This window comes from Bufo bufo, chromosome 11 (assembly GCF_905171765.1).
Source record: "Bufo bufo chromosome 11, aBufBuf1.1, whole genome shotgun sequence".
NCBI lineage: Eukaryota > Metazoa > Chordata > Amphibia > Anura > Bufonidae > Bufo > Bufo bufo.
In genome coordinates, this window is record NC_053399.1 from 94661240 (window position 1) to 94681384 (window position 20145).

Below are 20145 nucleotides of genomic sequence, written 5' to 3' on the forward strand. Positions count from 1 at the left end.
ATGTTCTTGGGGCTAGTTGTTTAGTGCTCAGGTCCCTGGGGTCTAGTGATCCTATAGTTCTCATGTTCTTGGGGTCTAGTTGTTTAGTGCTCAGGTCCCTCGGGGTCTAGTGGTCCTATAGTTCTCATGTTCTTGGGGTCTAGTTGTTTAGTGCTCAGGTCCCTGGGGTCTAGTGATCCTATAGTTCTCATGTTCTTGGGGTTAGTTTGTTAGTGCCTCCAGGTCCCTGGGGGTCTAGTGATCCTATAGTTCTCATGTTTTGGGGTCTAGTTGTTTAGTGCTCAGGTCCCTGGGGTCTAGTGGTCCTATAGTACATCATGTTCTTGGGGTCTAGTTGTTTAGTGCTCAGGTCCCTGGGGTCTAGTGAATCCTATAGTTCTCAGTTCTTGGGGTCTAGTTGTTTAGTGCTCAGGTCCCTGGGGTCTAGTGGTCCTATAGTTCTCATGTTCTTGGGGTCTTGTTTATTGCTCAGGTTTATTGTGTCCAGCCCTTTAGTTTTCCCCATCCCTCCAGCTCTGTGGTGTTTTGTTGCAATCCCTGGTATTATATAGTCCATGGCTCCATTTCTGTTCAGGGGATCAGGTTATTGGGAGGTTCAGATACAGACGGGTAGTTAGGATTTATTATTATTATACTTTCTTTGGTAGGAGGTAGAACGTTATTTTTCCTTCTCCTTTCTACACTAGCTGGGCTTCAGACTAGATGTTATCGACGCTTTCACAATGTTCACTTCTGATCTGTTGTAGATAAGAGATATAACAGAACTCTGAATGACCCGAAATCTTCCCACAACTCCAGCTCAGAGTTCTCAGGTGAGAAAACCACAGACATGCTTCATACGTGTGCTTTACAGGGTACATTACATATTACTGAAAAAGTTATGAGATATGCTATGTGCCAGAAAATTGTGTTCTTCTGTTTCTGTCCCTGGTGTCCAGTGGTTTAACCCCTTAATGACCTATGGCGTACTGTGTTAGTTACCGCATCATGATGTACACAGTACGTTCTGAAATTAAAGTATCACTGCAAGTATACCTGGGGTGACACCGTCATCTAAACGGGTATTAGTGAGCTGTCTGGCACCCGGCAGGCGACCAGCAGAGAAGTCCCTGCCTTTAGATCGCTGTGATTGGTCAGTCGGATTTGACTGGTATGAGTCTGCTTGGCGACAGGCTCAAACGCTGCCAGTGAGTGTTGAGGAGATTGGGGCTGCGCTGTTTTGGAGTCCTCAATCCCCCCAATTTAGGATGGCCTAGTTTGGTATCGCCGCTTCTGTAACGACCTGGTCTGTAAGATTATCACGTTACTTTTGCCGTATGGCAGGAGGCCGCTGCTCAGTGTTTCCTGTTCTGTGGCAGGACTCCATAGGATACTACTACATTTCTCATAGCCTCCACTGCTAATGCATTGGCGTCTATGAGAACAGCAATCCAATGATTCCTTGTTATAGTTCCCTATGGGAAATATAAAATTGTGTAAAAAAAAATCTAGAAATTGAAATCACCCCCCCTTATTTCCACTAAAAATAAAAATAATATACACATCAAGGGTATTTCCACGTGCAAAAATAGCCCATACTATATAAATATAAAATATTTTCCCCATACAGCAAAGGTAAAAATGGTGGTGAAAAATGTAAAAATGGCTTATTCACCATTTTTGGTTGCTTCATTTCCCACAAAAAAATATTAAATAAAAAGTGATCAGATAGTCATACACACCCCAGAATGGTATCATTAAAAAGTACAGATCGCCCACAAAACATGAGCCCTCACACGGTCCGTGCACGTAACTACAAAATAGTTAGTATATGAAAACAAGACACAGTGTCTAGTTCTTGTAGGTGAAGTGACACATGATGACTGTTTGATAAAACTCTGCCTTCATTCTCACAGGATGGCCCCACACCTTCTAACAAAGTATTGACGCCCGTCATTATTTGTGCTAGTAGTTGTCACTGCTATCTTGATGTTTGGGTACCGTCAAAAACTACATCCACAGCATATATGTGTGTCCGGCAGTACTCCAAGAAAAGGTAAGTGCGCATGCCTCATCAGTCCTGGTGGTGTACACTGAGGTGCCGATCATCAGAAAACCAAGTGATCGTCGCCTCGAAATGAAAGGCCTCTTACACAAGCGAAGGGAAAGTTCATGGGGGGGATGTAACACTGAGATTATGTCAGCAGCACATCGCCTGCTCACACGCGAGTGATGTGCCACCCACCATGGAGGCATTTTCAGGCTTGCAATAAACCTATTGATTTCAATGAGGAAATAACCAATCAGATTGTTTGGTTGCCGCACTACGTGCGGATCTTCAGTTGAACCCCCAATTTTCAAAAGAAAAAAAACAGTATGCTCAGCAATCCAGTCTTCTGCTGCTCTCGTGGGGAAGCTTCCCTTGTACCCTGACCTACTCTGTTGACTTGTCAGGTGTCATACTAAAATTTTTGTATGATCCCTATACAAAAGGGATCTTTCTTTTTTGTCCGTAATTACTTTTGATGGTTTTTGAGTCGTCTTCTCCCGACCAAAACTGACAGAAGTTTCCTCTATTATAATAAAAAGTCCCTGGGTGACTACCCCTTTACCCCCATCCAAGCAACCTTTTTTCCTCCAAGCAACACAGACTACACGATGGTGAGTAATACATACAGTAACTCTGGGGGATGGTCAGTGGGCGGGCTCCAGGATAGCTGGTGAGCTTCCTCTGCTATTCTGGTAATTTTGTAAAAAAATTTCTTTGTCTGAATACATCAGGTCACCATCTAGCTTATTAGGTCTACAATCTGACAGTTGATGTTGCAGACCTTGGACTGCGTCTGATAGGCAGGCGGGTATAGCTATAGTATATAGCAAGAGTAAATACACTTTTATGTGAACACAACAAAATTATTCCCACTAGTATGTAGAAAAACTTGGGTTTTGAGCTTTTCTTGGAAACATCTTTCCTTCAGAGGTCACCTATCTAGATCTTTAGATAAAATGTTGCCAAGAAACAACATTTTATCACATAAGCACAGGGAGAAAACGCTGTAGGTTTAAATAAAAATTAAAAAAACAACAACTTATTTGCTCTACTTTGGTATTTAGCAGACAATGAAGAAGGATCTGTCTGGAAAGATCAATGATATTTACAACATCGAGAGCTCCTCACATAGGTCAGTTATCTGTATTATCATATGTGTCCCTTCATTTGAGACATAATTGTGAGGATAATGACACTGACACTTGGGGACAGGATAATGACACTGACACTGGGGGTACAGGATAATGACACACTGACACTGGGGGTACAGGATAATGACACTGACACTTGGGTACAGGATGATGACACTGACACTTGGGGTACAGGATAATGACACTGACACTTGGGGTACAGGATAATGACACTGACACTTGGGGTACAGGATAATGACACTGACACTTGGGGTACAGGATAATGACACTGACACTTGGGGTACAGGATAATGACACTGACACTTGGGGTACAGGATAATGACACTGACACTTGGGGTACAGGATAATGACACTGACACTTGGGGTACAGGATAATGACACTGACACTTGGGGTACAGGATAATGACACTGACACTTGGGGTACAGGATAATGACACTGACACTTGGGGTACAGGATAATGACACGACACTTGGGGTACAGGATAATGACACACTGACACTTGGGGTACAGGATAATGACACACTGACACTGGGGTACAGGATAATGACACTGACACTGGGGTATAGGATAATGACACTGACACTTGGGGTACAGGATAATGACACTGACACTTGGGGTACAGGATAATGACACGACTCTTGGGGTACAGGATAATGACACTGACACTGGGGTACAGGATAATGACACTGACACTTGGAGTACAGGATAATGACACTGACACTTGGGGTACAGGATAATGACACTGACACTTGGGGTATAGGATAATGACACTGACACTTGGGGTACAGGATAATGACACTGACACTTGGGGTACTGGATAATGACACTGACACTTGGGGTACAGGATAATGACACTGACATTTGGGGTAGAGGATAATGACGCTGACACTCGGGGTACAGGATAATGACACTGACACTCGGGGTACAGGATAATGACACTGACACTTTTGGGGTAGAGGATAATGACGCTGACACTCGGGGTACAGGATAATGACACTGACCTGGGACGTTAAGGGTACACTGACACTGAATGGGGTACAGGGTAATGACACTGACACTCGGGGTACAGGATAATGACACTGACACTTGGGGTACAGGATAATGACACTGACACTTGGGGTACAGGATAATGACACTGACACTTGTGGTACAAGATAATGACACTTGGGGTACAGGATAGTGACCCTGACACTTGGGGTACAGGATAATGACACTGACACTCGGGGTACAGGATAATGACACTGACACTTGGGGTACAGGATAATGACACTGACACTTGGGGTACAGGATAATGACACACTGACACTTGGGGTACAGGATAATGACACTGACACTTGGGGTACAGGATAATGACACTGACACTTGGGGTACAGGATAATGACACTGACACTTGGGGTACAGGATAATGACACTGACACTCGGGGTACAGGATAATGACACTAACACTTGGGGTACAGGAGAATGACACTGACACTTGGGGTACAGGATAATGACACTGACACTTGGGGTACAGGATAATGACACTGACACTTGGGGTACAGGATAATGACACTTGGGGTCAGGATAATGACACTGACACTCGGGGGTACAGGATAATGACACTGACACTCGGGGTACTCAGGGTAATGACACTGACACTCGGGGTACAGGATAATGACGCTGACACTTGGTGTACAGGATAATGACGCTGACACTTGGGGTACAGGATAATGACCACTGACACTCGGGGAGGTACAGGATAATGACACTAACACTTGGGGTACAGGAGAATGACACTGACACTTGGGGTACAGGATAATGACCCTGACACTGGGGGTACAGGATAATGAACACTGGACACTTGGGGTACAGGATAATGACACTGACACCTCGGGGTACAGGATAATGACACTGACACTTGGGGTACAGGATAATGACACTGCATACTTGGGGTACAGGATAATGACACTGACACTTGGGGTACAGGATAATGACACTGACACTCTGGGGTACAGGATAATGACACTGACACTTGGGGTACAGGATAATGACACTGACACTGGGGTACAGATATGGACACTGACACTTGGGGTACAGGATAATGACGCTAAACACTTGGGGTACAGGATTAATGACACACTGACACTTGGGGGTACAGGATACACAGGAATAGACACTGACACTTGGTGTACAGGATAATGACACTGACACTTGGCGGTACAGGATAATGACACTGACACTCGGGGTACAGGACACTGACACTATGGGGTACAGGACACTGACACTTGGGCGTACAGGATAATGACAACTGACACTTGGGGTACACGGATAATGACACTGACACTTGGTGTACAGGATAATGACACTGACACTTGGGGTACAGGATAATGACACTGACACTCGGGGTACAGGACACTGACACTTGGGGTACAGGACACTGACACTTGGGGTACAGGATAATGACACTGACACTTGGGGTACAGGATAATGACACTGACACTTAGCGTACAGGATAATGACACTGACACTTGGGGTACAGGACACTGCACCTTGGGGTACAGCTGGATTATTAGTAGTAATGCCCTATCCCCCATTTCCTGTATACAGAATTGAAGATTCATCCATCCAGTAAAAGAATTCCTGTTGGACATAAGACGGACTCTCCTCCTCATACATGACACATAATGACATGAACTTCGACTATATTTAGGAATCCCATGATAAATGTGGACGGCCCATTCTTCACCAGAGCAGGGCGTTGTGCTCTTTGTCATATATATGGCTTTCCATTCTACCACCTAAAGGTTGTCCTGAGCGGAGGACCCCAATTCTCTGACATCAATATGCTCTACCAGGGCAAGCTCTTTTGTAGTTTGTGATTATGGCAGATAGGTGCTGAGTGATATATTTGCATTACTGTAATATATTATATATATATGTATACAGGTTTTTATATCTATATAAAGTGTGTGTTTTTGTACTTTATTACTGCCATTCCTATCTTATCCTGCACATATTGTCACACCAAAATTTCACCCAGCGGAAAAAATCTTTAGTGTTGAAAACCAACCTTTTTTGGACATCTTTTTGTGGCCACCTTGTCTAACTTTTACACCTACATCTTGTCATAGACAAGAGATAGCTGCTGACTGTACACATGTCAGGGGGAGGAGAATACTGTAGGCACCAGAGGAACCATTGAGGGAGGAATAATGTGTTATGTTCCGTGGACCGTCCTACCATATAACACATTTGTGCGTTAATCTTATGAGTGTGAAAAGGATGTTGGCACTCTTCTGGGCAAAAATACTTTTAGTGGGTAACACTAGAATGAGCATTACCAATTTTAATGTCTTCAGGGACCAATGACAATATGACGAGTGGCAGAGCAGTTACTGTGTGCCTAAAGGTGCTAATTAAGAGTAACGACAAGCTGGAGTGAGGGGAGATAAGGACGGGCTGTCTATTGGTCTTCAGGCATCTGCTTGAGGTCATTGTAAGAAAGCTAATTTTTTGGAAGTTCAGATGTGAATATGGTGAGGTTGCTTCTAGCTCTTCTCTGTGATATTACTGGTCTGTCACAGATAGCCATTGTGAAATTGATGGACAATTTGTCCACCATAAAGGGTTTAGAAGTTTAGCCTCTCAAGGAGGTGGTTTAGGAGTTACGTTCCACATAGGGAAGTAAAGAAAAATATATATTACAGGCTGGATTTGTCTGGAATTTAGCAGATGTAGTAAACAGTGGAAAAAGCTTTTGAGGGATAACTTACTTGTTCAATTAGGGGGTCATTTACGATCAGAAATATGTCTTTATTGGGTGTATTTTCTGGCGCGGATTGGCACATAATGCTGTCAGTGTTATCCAATTAGGGCTGCAACGAGTACTCAACGAAATCGAGTAATTCGACACAAAAAATTGATTTGTTTGTGTCACGTGACCACGGAGCGGGAGTAAAAGCACTATGCCTATTACTCCCTCATCCGTGGTCTCCCGCTGGCGCTCGGAATACTCACCTTTCCAGCAGGGGGCCTCCGGACACTACAGCACGTCATGGATCCCGCGCTGGCACTGACCTCCTGACATACGCACGCTGTGACGTGACGCACTGTGTGACATCAGGCGCAGAGCAGTGCGGAAACATGGAGTGTCGGTGGATGCCCCAGCTGGAAAGGTAAGTTGGTGGGTCTAAGGCCGGGCGCCCGGAGTGCACAGCGTCATAGCACCCAATGGACACTGTGCACTCTGGGAATCAGAAGAAAGGAGCAGGGGGAGAGCTGCTGGCACAACGGAGGGGGGGGGGGGGGGTGAGGGAGCTGCTGGCACAAAGGGGGGGGAGCTAATGGCACAAGAGGGAGAGCTGAAGGCTCTGGGGGGAGCTGCTGGCACAAAGGGGGGGGGGGGCTAATGGCACAAGAGGGAGAGCTGAAGGCTCTGGGGGGGGCTGCTGGCACAATGGGGGAGAGCTTGATGGCACAAGTGGGAGAGCTGCTAGGACACGAGGGGGGGAGCTGTGATGGCACAAGGGGGAGAGCTGAAGGCTCTTGGGGGGGTACTGCTGGCACAATGGGGGAGAGCTGATGGCACAAGGGGAGAGCTGATGGGCACAAGGGGGAGAGCTGATGGCACAAGTGGGAGAGCTGATGGCACCAGTAGGGGGGAGCTGATGGCACAAGGGGGAGAGCTGAAGGCTCTTGGGGGGGAGCTGCTGGCACAAGGGGGGGCTGCTAGCACAATGGGGGAGAGCTGATGGCACAAGGGGGAGAGCTGAAGGCCTTGGGGGGGAGCTGCTGGCACTAAGGGGGGGCTGCTAGCACAATGGGGGAGAGCTGATGGCACAAGGGGGAGAGCTGAAGGCTCTGGGGGGAGAGCTGATGGCTCTTAGGGGGGGGATATGCTGGCACAAGGGGGGGCTGATGGCATAATAGGGGAGAGCTGATGACACAAGGGGGAAGAGCTGAAGGCTCTGGAGACTGGGGGGAGAGCTGATGGCACAATTCAAGGGGGAGCTGATGGCACAAGGGGGGAGAGCTGAAGGCTCTGGGTGGGGGGGAGAGCTGAGGGCACTGGGTGGGGCAGAGCTAAAGGCACTGGGGGAGTGGATTTGATGGCACTGGGGTGGGGGAGAGCTGATGGCCACTGGGGTGGGGAAGAGCTAATGGCACTGGGGTGGGGCGAGCTGATGGCACGGTGGTGGGAGAGCTGATGGCACTGGGGTGGGGGCGAGATGATGGCAACGGGGGGGGGAGCTGATGGCACCTGGGTGGGGGGGAGAGCTGATGGCACTGGGGGTGGGGAAAGAGCTAATGGCACTGGGGTGGGGGGCGAGCTGATGGCACGGTTGGGGGAGAGCTGATGGCACTGGGGTGGGGGCGAGCTGATGGCACGGGGGGGGGGGGGGGAAGCCTGATGGCACTGGGGGTGGGGGAGAGCTAATGGCACTGGGGGAGTGGACCTGATGGCACTGGGGGATAGTGTAGCTGATTGCTCTGGGGGATAAAGGAGGTGATGGCACTGAGGTGGAACGGCTACTGATGGCTCTGGGGATAGTGTAGCCGATAGCACTGGGTGGGAACTGAAGCACTTGGGCTGATCACACAGGGGGGGGGACGAAGGGTGTTGGCTGGGGATTGATGAGTTTTTATAAAGGGAAAACAGTCTTTAATTCATTTTTTCTTATTAGATTACTCGATTTAATCGTATAAGACTAACTGGTAGAATACTCGATTCTAAGATAATCGTTTTACTGCAGCCCTATATCCAATTACATTCCAGAACTGTAAGGGTTTACATAGCATCATAAATCACTATAATGTTATGCGACCCCGTCAGTGCTGAGAGGTCAGGGCGGGAGCTGCCGGGTACTCACGCTGCAAGTCCATCCCCATGGAACTCGCTCGTGTGAAAGGGGCCTATGCTTCAAGGAAGCTACATTTGAAAGGCCTAATAAGTGGGCTAAACCATTGAACAAAAGTGGTGCTGTTTACAGTAAAAAAAAATTCCAGACAACCTCTTACCATGTACCATACTTTACTGCGAAAATATTTCCAGGACACATCGTCCATTGTAAACAATATGTATCAACTCAAGTTGAAATCTGCCTTTTCTGTGAGATTCCAGTTAGGTAGATGTCTCTGACTTTATAGCCAAGCTAAATCCCTTCACCGTGTTTCTAAAGGGTAAAGAAATTGACCGTCAAATAAAAAATTTTTAAAAACTTTAGGAACAAAGTAAAATAATAAAATTAGTCATACTCACCTTACCCTGTCACTTCCATTCGGACACGTACCAGCTTCCTGGTAACAAGTGATTGGTTGAATGTTTTTTTTCTGTGTGTTGAGAGAGATCAGTAAGTATAGAACGGTTGGGGAGGTTATGAGGCATTAATATAACTGTAGTATACTGTAGTATAAAGTGCTGCTGTTCCAATACTTCTTGGTCCTCAGCTGGTCCATTCACTCTATCACTGAGTAACAGGAAGAAGAGACTGACGGGACTAGGATGCAGCGAAATAGTAGCACCAGGGGATCAGAAAGGTGAGTATGACTTTATTACTTTAACCCTTTTTCTCGGAAAGAAATTGTCTGGCAGTATGAACTCCTTACAGATCAAATAGCACTTACCTACATCACTTCGTCTGTGATATAGTAAGATCAGGCTTCGGAATCTTTGGAAGTTCTCTGTGGATGTTATGGATGTAAAGGACAGGATAGTCAAGTAGGATAATAGTAATGACTCCTTAAAAATGGTGTTGGCAAGGACTTGTTAAAACATTTTAGTTGACTGCTTGACCAAGAGATGCACATTATTCTGACCATTTCCTACTTTCGACAGCAACGGTGTGTAGCTCATGAAAAAAGTCCTGTGTGCTGAGCAGGCTTGGTGGGTATATATGGTGTGTGATAGGCTGTCTGCACGCATATTCCCCTTTTCTGTCATGGGTAAAAGGGATGATTATTAGCTTTCGGGCCAAGTGTGGCAGTATTTCTGAAACTGTGCAGTTTGTGAATTGTTTGAATGCTGCTGTGGTGAAAATGTATTGTGAACAAATGACATGGAAACTGCAGGGCACCATGTGCCATTGATGTGAGAGGTGAACGTCAGCTATGAAGATGAGCAAGGGGGGACCACCACACTACAATGTTGCAGCTCACTTCCAAGTACTACCTTGGCCTCCAAATTCCCCAATTGAGCATCTGTGTGACCACCTCGATGGTCGTGTTCACTCTATCCATCCTCCCCTCCGCACCCCCTCCAGCAGCACTGCGGTCAGCATGGCTCCAGATACCTGTGACAACCTAGCAGGACCTTATGGAGTCACTCCCAGCCCATCTAACTGCTGTCTGTGCTGCACATAGCAGTTACTCTGGATATTAGCTGGTGGTCAAAGTAATGTGACTCAACTCTGTAATAGAAGTCCGATCGGATTCCCATAAAAATTTGCCTTATTCATCGTATCTTCAAAATGACAATGTTTTGGCCGCTTGTGGTCTTTATCAAGCAGGAACAAAGACAAAACAAGCTTCACAAATAGTGATGGACGAACATTGGCCGGGACGGTTCGCGAACGCGCGTTCACGATCAAATGTTCGTGAACCGCGTGTTTGCGGCAGGCCCCATTCACTTTAATGGCAGGCGAACCTGAAAAACATTCAGGTTATATTTGCAGCCACCAAATACTTACTAGAAGTGCACAAATAGTCCCACAACATGGACAGTGACATACCGGAGGGGGATCAATGGCAAACATTCCCACAAAAAATATGTATTTTAATCAGGGGCCATTTTTATGCGTCTTAAAGTGAAACTCTCAAAAATGTGCCCTGCTGGAGCCTAGAAAGTTTTTATTTTAGGCCACTGGAGTACAGGCCCCAAACATTAGGCATTCACCTGACAGAAAATAACTTGTGATTATGTGGCTGGAGGCATTATACTAAATGGGGGGCACGGGGGGTCATTATATTGTGTAATGACCCCCCGTGGCCCCCTGACATACCTATCATTGCTGGAGTGCAGGGGAGCCGGCGGTCCTGTCATTCACTAACCACAGCTCCCTGCGCTTTTTCTCTCCTAAGGCCCGCTGCAGCAGTGCGACACACGTCATGACTAATGTTGAGCGAACTTCTGTTTTAAGTTCGGCGTCTAAAGTTCGGCTTCCGGTTAGCGGAGAATCCCGATATGGATTCTGAATTCCGTTGTGGTCCGTAGTAGCGGAATCAATAATGGCCAATTATTGATTCCGCTACCATGGACCACAACAGAATTCGGAATCCATATTGGGATTCTCCGCTAACCGCAAGCCGAACTTTAGACGCCGAACTTAAAACATAAGTTCGCTCAACACTAGTCATGACGTCACTGCTGGGCCAGGCCTGGAGGAGAGAAGGAGCTGTGCAGTGATGTAGCTAAAACTGACTGGGCCCCACAGAAAATGTTAGTACGCCCCCCAGTGGGTTCACATCACGTTTTTCCTATCGGTTTGATGTATACAAATGTGCAGCGCTCCATGTTTTTGTATCCTGCAGAGACCAGTAAAAATATGCATACGTTAACGTATATTATTTTTTTTTTTTACAATGGAACTGTATGGTTAACGGACGCCACTGTATGGCATCAGTCTGAGGCATCTGTTAACGTATACATTTTTGGTATGCATTAAATGGATTGCAAAAATAGGATGTGAACCCAGCCCTTGTGTCAGAATAAGCACCAGTACACAGCGGAGCAGCGTGGCGGAGAGGGGAGGCCGCCATGTACTGACAGCGCGCTACCTGGTCCTTGTGGTCAGCAGTGAGGACTGTTTCCCAAGGATCATTTATCTACTGGTAAATGCAGGGCACAGTATAATACACTAGAATCTATATACTATAAAGATATTAGCCCTACCACCGAATAATAATTCAATTAGGGAGTCATTTATTATATAGAAATACGTCTATGTTAGGCTTATTTCTGACACAGATTGTGGCGCAAAGGTCCTTAGCACCGCAATCTGCATATTTTTCCCACTCCTGCCAGGTCTAAAAAAGGTGTTGTGGGCTGGGAAAGGGACACAGTTATGGCCATACAGTTATTGGATACCACCGCCATACAGTGAACGGATAACACCGTCATACAGTGACAGGATAAAAGGGTATAAGAGTGCACAGTACAGGGAATGACTAGGGGCACTATACAGGGTGTGGTAAGAGGGCACAATGCAGGGTATAAGGGGGCACAGTACGGGGTGAGGGGCACAGTCACATGAGACCCTGTGACGTTAGAAGGTCCTTATGGTGAATGCGGTTCAGACGCCACCATAATGAAAGGCAGAGGAGTGAGACAGGGGCCCTGGATGGACAGGAGGGGTGAACACAGCAAGTAGGCGGAAGGGGCTCTGGGGGGGATTCATACAAGAAGTAGTGGCAGGAGGTCTGTGCAGGGCTGCAACAGGAGATAGGAGGGTGGAACAGGAGCTACATGAGGGAGGAAAGGAGACAGAAGGGGATCCATGAGGATGAGATAGGACAGGATATGGGGGGGGGGCAGATGTCATGGAAGCAGTAAAACAACTAAATGGCATGAAGCAGCATCCAGCAGCAGCTCGAAGAGTCCCCCTTCCCCCTCCTGTCCCACAGAGAAGAGACAACACAGTGCAGACTCACTGACAAACTCTGCGTGTCTGAAACTGGTAAGGTAACCTGCTGCTGTGCTTAACGAAGTGAAGAGGGGGCGTGTCTGAAGCTCTGCAGCAGCTGGACTCATTTGACTCAGAGGGTCCACCAGAGAGGTACTGCGTAAGTGAAATGCCAGCAATGAGTGCTTCCATCTGTATTGATGGAAGTGCTCATAGGAGCTTAGTGGGCCCCCTCAGGAGCAGTGGGCCCCACCATTTGCCCGGGTTTGCCGGGTGCTGGCACCGGCCCTGGCTGAAGGTACATTAGGCAATCACTGGATAAAATTTTTACCGTAGGCCACTGGAGTACAGGCCCCAAAAATGAGGCATTCACCTGACAGAAAAGAACTTGTGATTATGTGGCTGGAGGTACATTAGGCAGTCACTGGCTAAAAAGTTTACTGTAGGCCAGTACAGGCCCCAAAAATTAGGCATTAACCTGACAGAAAAGAACTTGTGATTATGTGGCTGGAGGTACATTAGGCAGTCACTGGATAAAAATTTTACTGTAGGCCAGTACAGGCCCCAAAAATTAGGCATTCACCCGATAGAAAAGGCCTTTTATGGCGCTCTATATACATAAGACAAGGACCATTCTTTGTTCTGGGTGGTGGCAAATATGTGTGGGCTGGCATGAGGAAATTCAATTACACGTGGTCGTCACAGGTGTTGAATTCCTCTGAGATCCATGCCTCATTCATTTTTAGAAATGTAAGGTAGTCCACACTGTCTTGAGCTAGGCGAGTGCGCTATCGGTCACGATCCCTCCTGCTGTGCTGAACGTCCTTTCGGACAGGATACTCGACGAGGGGCAAGCCAAGCGTTCCATGGCAAATTGTGCCAGCTCTTGCCCACAGGTTAAGCCTGCACACCCAGTAGTCCAGGGGTTCCTTGCTTCTCAGAGCGTCCATATCGGCCGTTAACCCGATGTAGTCGGACACCTGTCGATCTAGGCATTCCCTGATGCTGGATCCGGCGGGTGGCTGTCAATGGGTTGGCTGCAAGTATGATCTCATATCCGAAGTGACCAACACATCTTCAAAGTGCCCTCTTCTTGTAGGCGCGGTAGGATTGGTACCCCGCACCTGTTTCGCTGTGGGTGGAAATTCCTCTGCCAGCGCCCACAACAGCAGAATGCAGCATCTCTCGCAGCAAGGCCTGGAGATGCTTCATTCTGCCAACCCTCTGTGATGCTGGTAACATGTCCGCCATTTTGTGTTTGTACCGGGGGTCTAGTACATTGCCACCCAGTACCGGTCCTTTGCCCTTTATGCTTTTTATACGGGGTCCCTCTTCAAATACTGGAGCATGAAGGACCCCATTTGCACTAAATTGCAAGCGGTGGAGCACCATAGCTTCTGCTCATCACCCTGGAGAATGTCGTCCTCGGTCTCCTCCCCCCAGCCACGGACAACACCAGGGATCCCCAGAAAGTTTAAAGTCCCCCTCAAAGCCTGCTCTTCTTGCTCCCCCTCCCCCCAGCCACCATTTTCCTCTGGATCCTCTTCAGACTCTTTCTGACTTGTCTCAGATGGAGTAGCCCCCCCCTGGGAATTTATTTAGCATTGCGACTTCCTCATCTTCCAGCTCCTGCTCCTCGACGGCTTGATCAATAACGCAATGCACGCTTCTGAAAGAAGGCGTAAGTTACGATGTCACCGATGGCGCCCTGGCTGCGACTGACCAGTTTGGTGATCTCATCAAATGGCCACAGAAGTCTGCATGCGTTGCGCATGAGCAGCCACTGGTGCGGTCAAAAGAAGCCAAACTCCCCAGAACCTGCCCTGCTGCAGAGTTCGTACAGGTAGTCGTTAACGGCACATTACTGATGGAGCACCCTATCAAGCATATACAGGGAGTGCAGAATTATTAGGCAAGTTGTATTTTTGAGGATTAATTTTATTATTGAACAACAACCATGTTCTCAATGAACCCAAAAAACTCATTAATATCAAAGCTGAATATTTTTGGAAGTAGTTTTTAGTTTGTTTTTAGTTTTAGCTATTTTAGGGGGATATCTGTGTGTGCAGGTGACTATTACTGTGCATAATTATTAGGCAACTTAACAAAAAACAAATATATACCCATTTCAATTATTTAATTTTACCAGTCAAACCAATATAACATCTCACATTCACAAATATACATTTCTGACATTCAAAAACAAATCAGTGACCAATATAGCCACCTTTCTTTGCAAGGACACTCAAAAGCCTGCCATCCATGGATTCTGTCAGTGTTTTGATCTGTTCACCATCAACATTGCGTGAAGCAGCAACCACAGCCTCCCAGACACTGTTCAGAGAGGTGTACTGTTTTCCCTCCTTGTAAATCTCACATTTGATGATGGACCACAGGTTCTCAATGGGGTTCAGATCAGGTGAACAAGGAGGCCATGTCATTAGATTTTCTTCTTTTATACCCTTTCTTGCCAGCCACGCTGTGGAGTACTTGGACACATGTGATGGAGCATTGTCCTGCATGAAAATCATGTTTTTCTTGAAGGATGCAGACTTCTTCCTGTACCACTGCTTGAAGAAGGTGTCTTCCAGAAACTGGCAGTAGGACTGGGAGTTGAGCTTGACTCCATCCTCAAACCGAAAAGGCCCCACAAGCTCATCTTTGATGATACCAGCCCAAACCAGTACTCCACCTCCACCTTGCTGGCGTCTGAGTCGGACTGGAGCTCTCTGCCCTTTACCAATCCAGCCACGGCCCCATCCATCTGGCCCATCAAGACTCACTCTCATTTCATCAGTCCATAAAACCTTAGAAAAATCAGACTTGAGATGTTTCTTGGCCCAGTCTTGACGTTTCAGCTTGTGTGTCTTGTTCAGTGGTGGTCGTCTTTCAGCCTTTCTTACCTTGGCCATGTCTCTGAGTATTGCACACCTTGTGCTTTTGGGCACTCCAGTGATGTTGCAGCTCTGAAATATGGCCAAACTGGTGGCATCTTGGCAGCTGCACGCTTGACTTTTCTCAGTTCATGGGCAGTTATTTTGCGCCTTGGTTTTTCCACACGCTTCTTGCGACCCTGTTGACTATTTTGAATGAAACGCTTGATTGTTCGATGATCACACTTCAGAAGCTTTGCAATTTTAAGAGTGCTGCATCCCTCTGCAAGATATATCACTATTTTTGACTTTTCTGAGCCTGTCAAGTCCTTCTTTTGACCCATTTTGCCAAAGGAAAGGAAGTTGCCTAATAATTATGCACACCTGATATAGGGTGTTGATGTCATTAGACCACACCCCTTCTCATTACAGAGATGCACATCACCTAATATGCTTAAATGGTAGTAGGCTTTCGAGCCTATACAGCTTGGAGTAAGACAACATGCATAAAGAGGATGATGTGGTCAAAATACTCATTTGCCTAATAATTCTGCACTCCCTGTACAAGTTTACAGGTTTGTTTATGGTTTAAAGACCTTCCTGGAGTGTGACGCGAGCGGTCATGTGACTGGCCATCACGTGACCGCCGCGTCATGAGACGGATCCATGTGCGCTGCCGCCTGACTGGCCATCGGGCGGCTTTGCACATCCCACCCACTTCCCAGGGACGTCATCCCCAGCAGACACACGGAAAACCTGCTGATTTAATTTAATAACACACTGGTGAGTTAGGCGTTTTAAATACGGGCACATCTACAGGGTGAGCAACATCCCCCAGAGGAAGGCATTCTAGACGAAACGCGCGTCTGGGTACGTGGCTCTCTTGAGGTGGACACTACTTATTCATGGGTATGTGACTTTATGGTATGAGGTCGTTTTTTACATAAGTGGCATATGTTATGTTTAGTACACTTGGCCATTCTTTATGTGTTATAGGAAGATCGATCTCTGATTTTTGTGTTCACTTACAGTGGACGCGTTTATTTATACATATATACCGCCATTTATTGCTCTATCTTTAGGGTATTGATAGTTGGTCTCTGCTCACGTACAGTACAGACCAAAAGTTTGGACACACCTTCTCATTCAAAGAGTTTTCTTTATTTTCATGAATATTGTAGATTCACACTGAAGGCATCAAAACTATGAATTAACACATGTGGAATTATATACATAACAAACAAGTGTGAAACAACTGAAAATATGTCATATTCTAGGTTCTTCAAAGTAGCCACCTTTTGCTTTGATTACTGCTTTGCACACTCTTGGCATTCTCTTGATGAGCTTCAAGAGGTAGTCCCCTGAAATAGTTTTCACTTCACAGGTGTGCCCTGTCAGGTTTAATAAGTGGGATTTCTTGCCTTATAAATGGGGTTGGGACCATCAGTTGCGTTGAGGAGAAGTCAGGTGGATACACAGCTGATAATCCTACGGAATAGACTGTTAGAATTGGTATTATGGCAAGAAAAAAGCAGCTAATAGGCTACTTTCTCACTACCGTTCAGAGCGGGTCCGTCTGATGTCTGCTCAGACGGATCCGCTCATATAATGCAGACTTTGGATCCGTTCAGAACGGATCCGTCTGCATTATATCTTAGAAAAAATTCTAAGTGTGAAAGTAGCTTCAGACGGATCCGTCCAGACTTTACATTGAAAGTCAATGGGGGATGGATCCGTTTGAAGATTGAGCCATATTGTGTCATCTTCAAACGGATCCGTCCCCATTGACTTACATTGTAAGTCTGGACGGATCCGTTTGCCTCCGCACGGCCAGACGGACACCCGAACGCTGCAAGCAGCGTTCAGGTGTCCGCTTGCTGAGCGGAGCGGAGGCTGAACGCTGCCAGACTGATGCATTCTGAGCAGATCCGCGTCCACTCAGAATGCATTAGGGCAGTACGGATGCGTTCGGGGCCGCTTGTGAGCCCCTTCAAACGGAGCTCACAAGCGGACACCCGAACGCTAGTGTGAAAGTAGCCTAAAGAAAAACGAGTGCCCATCATTACTTTAAGAAATGAAGGTCAGTCAGTCAGCCCAAAAATTGGGAAAACTTTGAAAGTAAGGGCTATTTGACCATGAAGGAGAGTGATGGGGTGCTGCGCCAGATGACCTGGCCTCCACAGTCACCGGACCTGAACCCAATCGAGATGGTTTGGGGTGAGCTGGACCGCAGAGTGAAGGCAAAAGGGCCAACAAGTGCTAAGCATCTCTGGGAACTCCTTAAAGACGGTTGAAAGACCATTTCAGGGGACTACCTCTTGAAGCTCATCAAGAGAATGCCAAGAGTATGCAAAGCAATAATCAAAGCAAAAGGTGGCTACTTTGAAGAACCTAGAATATGACATATTTTCAGTTGTTTCACACTTGTTTGTTATGTATATAATTCCACATGTGTTAATTCATAGTTTTGATGCCTTCATAGTCATGAAAATAAAGAAAACTCTTTGAATGAGAAGGTGTGTCCAAACTTTTGGTCTGTACTGTATAGAGATATGTATTTGTACTTTGATATGATCTGGATATTTGAGATATGCACTTGCACTTTGATGTGATCTAGATATCTGTGATATTTATGTGATATATATTTTTACATATCAGCGCACTTGGTATACATTTTAGCCAATTGTGGTTGCCTTTTTGTCCTCTACCTATTGGTTTATTGTGTCATGTCCCCTCAGGTGTAGCCCACTTTTTTATCTCATGTATTACATCATACTTATTGAATTATTGAATAAAGTACAGTATATTTATATTTCGCTACTAAACCCGTTTAGTCTCAGTTTATCTTTTGTTTGTGTATGTTGATGTACACTGAGTGGGTACGTTATTGTAGGGTACTCTTTTTTTCGCATAGGATCACTTATGTGAACAGAAATCTATGCGTATTTTGTGACCGATATTGTTTAATCAAGCATATACAAGGTGGAGTTCCAGCGCGTCGGGCTGTCACAAATCAGACGTCTGACGGGCAAGTGGTGTCGCTGCTGAACGTCAGCAGGTGAGCCATGGCCGTGTAAGATCTTCTAAAATGGCCAGAGATTTTCCTGGCCTGCCGCAAGATGTCCTGGACCCCGGGGTATTTGGCAACGAATCGCTGCATGACCAAGTTCAGGACTTGTGCCATGCACGGCACGTGTGTCATTTTGCCCTGTTTCAGCGCGCTCAGCAGATTGGCACCGTTGTCGCACACCACTTTACCAACTGTTAAATTGAGCGGGGTTAGCCACTGATCGGCCTGTGACCGCAGAGCTGAAAGCAGTGCAGGACTGGTGTGGCTCTTGGCTTCCAGGCACAACAGCCGCAGCACAGCATGGCAATGTCTCACCTGGGACGTCAAATAGGTTTGGGGAGCACAGTGAAAGTGACAGTAGCAGTGAAAAGGGAAGAAGAGGCAGGCCTGCATGCAATCCTTGGCGGTAACACCAAATCCACACGGGAGCCATGGGTTACATGCTTGACGGCCATCAGAAGGTTCACCCAGTGGGAAGTAAAAGTTATGTACCTTCCCTGCCCGTGTTTGCTAGACCATGTGTCTGTGGTCAGATGTTTCTTGGCACCGACATTTTGTGCCAGAGATATATTCACTTGCCGCTGAATGTGGCCATATAGCTCTGGGATGCCCTTCTGGGAGAAATATTTCCTTCTGGGGACCTTCCATTGTGGTGTGCCAATGGCCCCAAATTTTCTAAAGTCCACCAGTTTATTGTCACGGATGATGTCGCAGATAGCTGGAAGTTATGGATACACATCTGACTGGCTTGATCCCAAGGAGCATAAAGGTGACCCCTATAAAACCCTAAGAGCTCACCCTGACTGCTAAGCACATACAAGGGTCTCAGAGGTAGACGATTGCATGCCCTCGTACCTAGACTGTGTGACACCTGAAAACCCTATAATAGTGAGGGGACACTACCACCGGCTCCCTGCACTTAATACGGAGGGAGTCAGGGTCACCTAGAATCAAGACAGCAAGGAAACACAATACATGAAAGGACTTATCTGAACAAGCAGCAACAGAAGTCTCCAGCAGTGAACACATCAATCCAGGAAGTAGTATAAACCGCAAAGTGAGGCAGTATGGGAGGAAATATAAAGGAAAGAGGATTAGTCTAAACAGGTGACACCTGGGAGAAGGAAATGAGATGACAAAGTGAAACCAAAACAAAGAACATCATGCAAGAGGTAGAAAAGGACGTCTGTCAGACCTTCTCACAGAAGTGGCGGTGACATTTATATGGCAGTAGTTGGCGGGCTACCAGTTCCGACAAGCCAGCGGTTGGCCGTTGGGCAAGAGGGATATGCGGAGTCATCAACTTTTTACGCTCGAACATTTGGGCCACGGAAGTCTGCCCTCTGCCAGATGAACGCGATGACGGCACGGTGGAAGGTGGAGTAGAGGACAAATGAGAGGAGAAGGAGAAGAGGCAGGACGTGG

At 46.7% G+C, this 20145-nt stretch overlaps 1 protein-coding gene across 6 annotated transcripts in view; it reads left to right on the forward strand.

Moving 5' to 3' along the window:
- Positions 1-20145, forward strand: part of LOC120982214 (SLAM family member 5-like) — a 76306-nt gene that overhangs the window by 16864 nt on the left and 39297 nt on the right. For 4 of the 6 annotated variants that reach the window (XR_005774861.1, XM_040412216.1, XM_040412219.1 and 1 more), the window contains exon 2: positions 3094-3161. Coding sequence is in view for 5 of the 6 variants with exons in the window: in XM_040412216.1 (XP_040268150.1) it covers positions 3094-3161 (68 nt within the window). In the remaining variant the exon portion in view is untranslated. Of the gene's footprint in view, positions 1-746; positions 813-1895; positions 2036-3093; positions 3162-20145 lie in introns of all 6 variants that reach the window. The other 2 variants (XM_040412217.1, XM_040412218.1) reach the window with 2 other exon arrangements.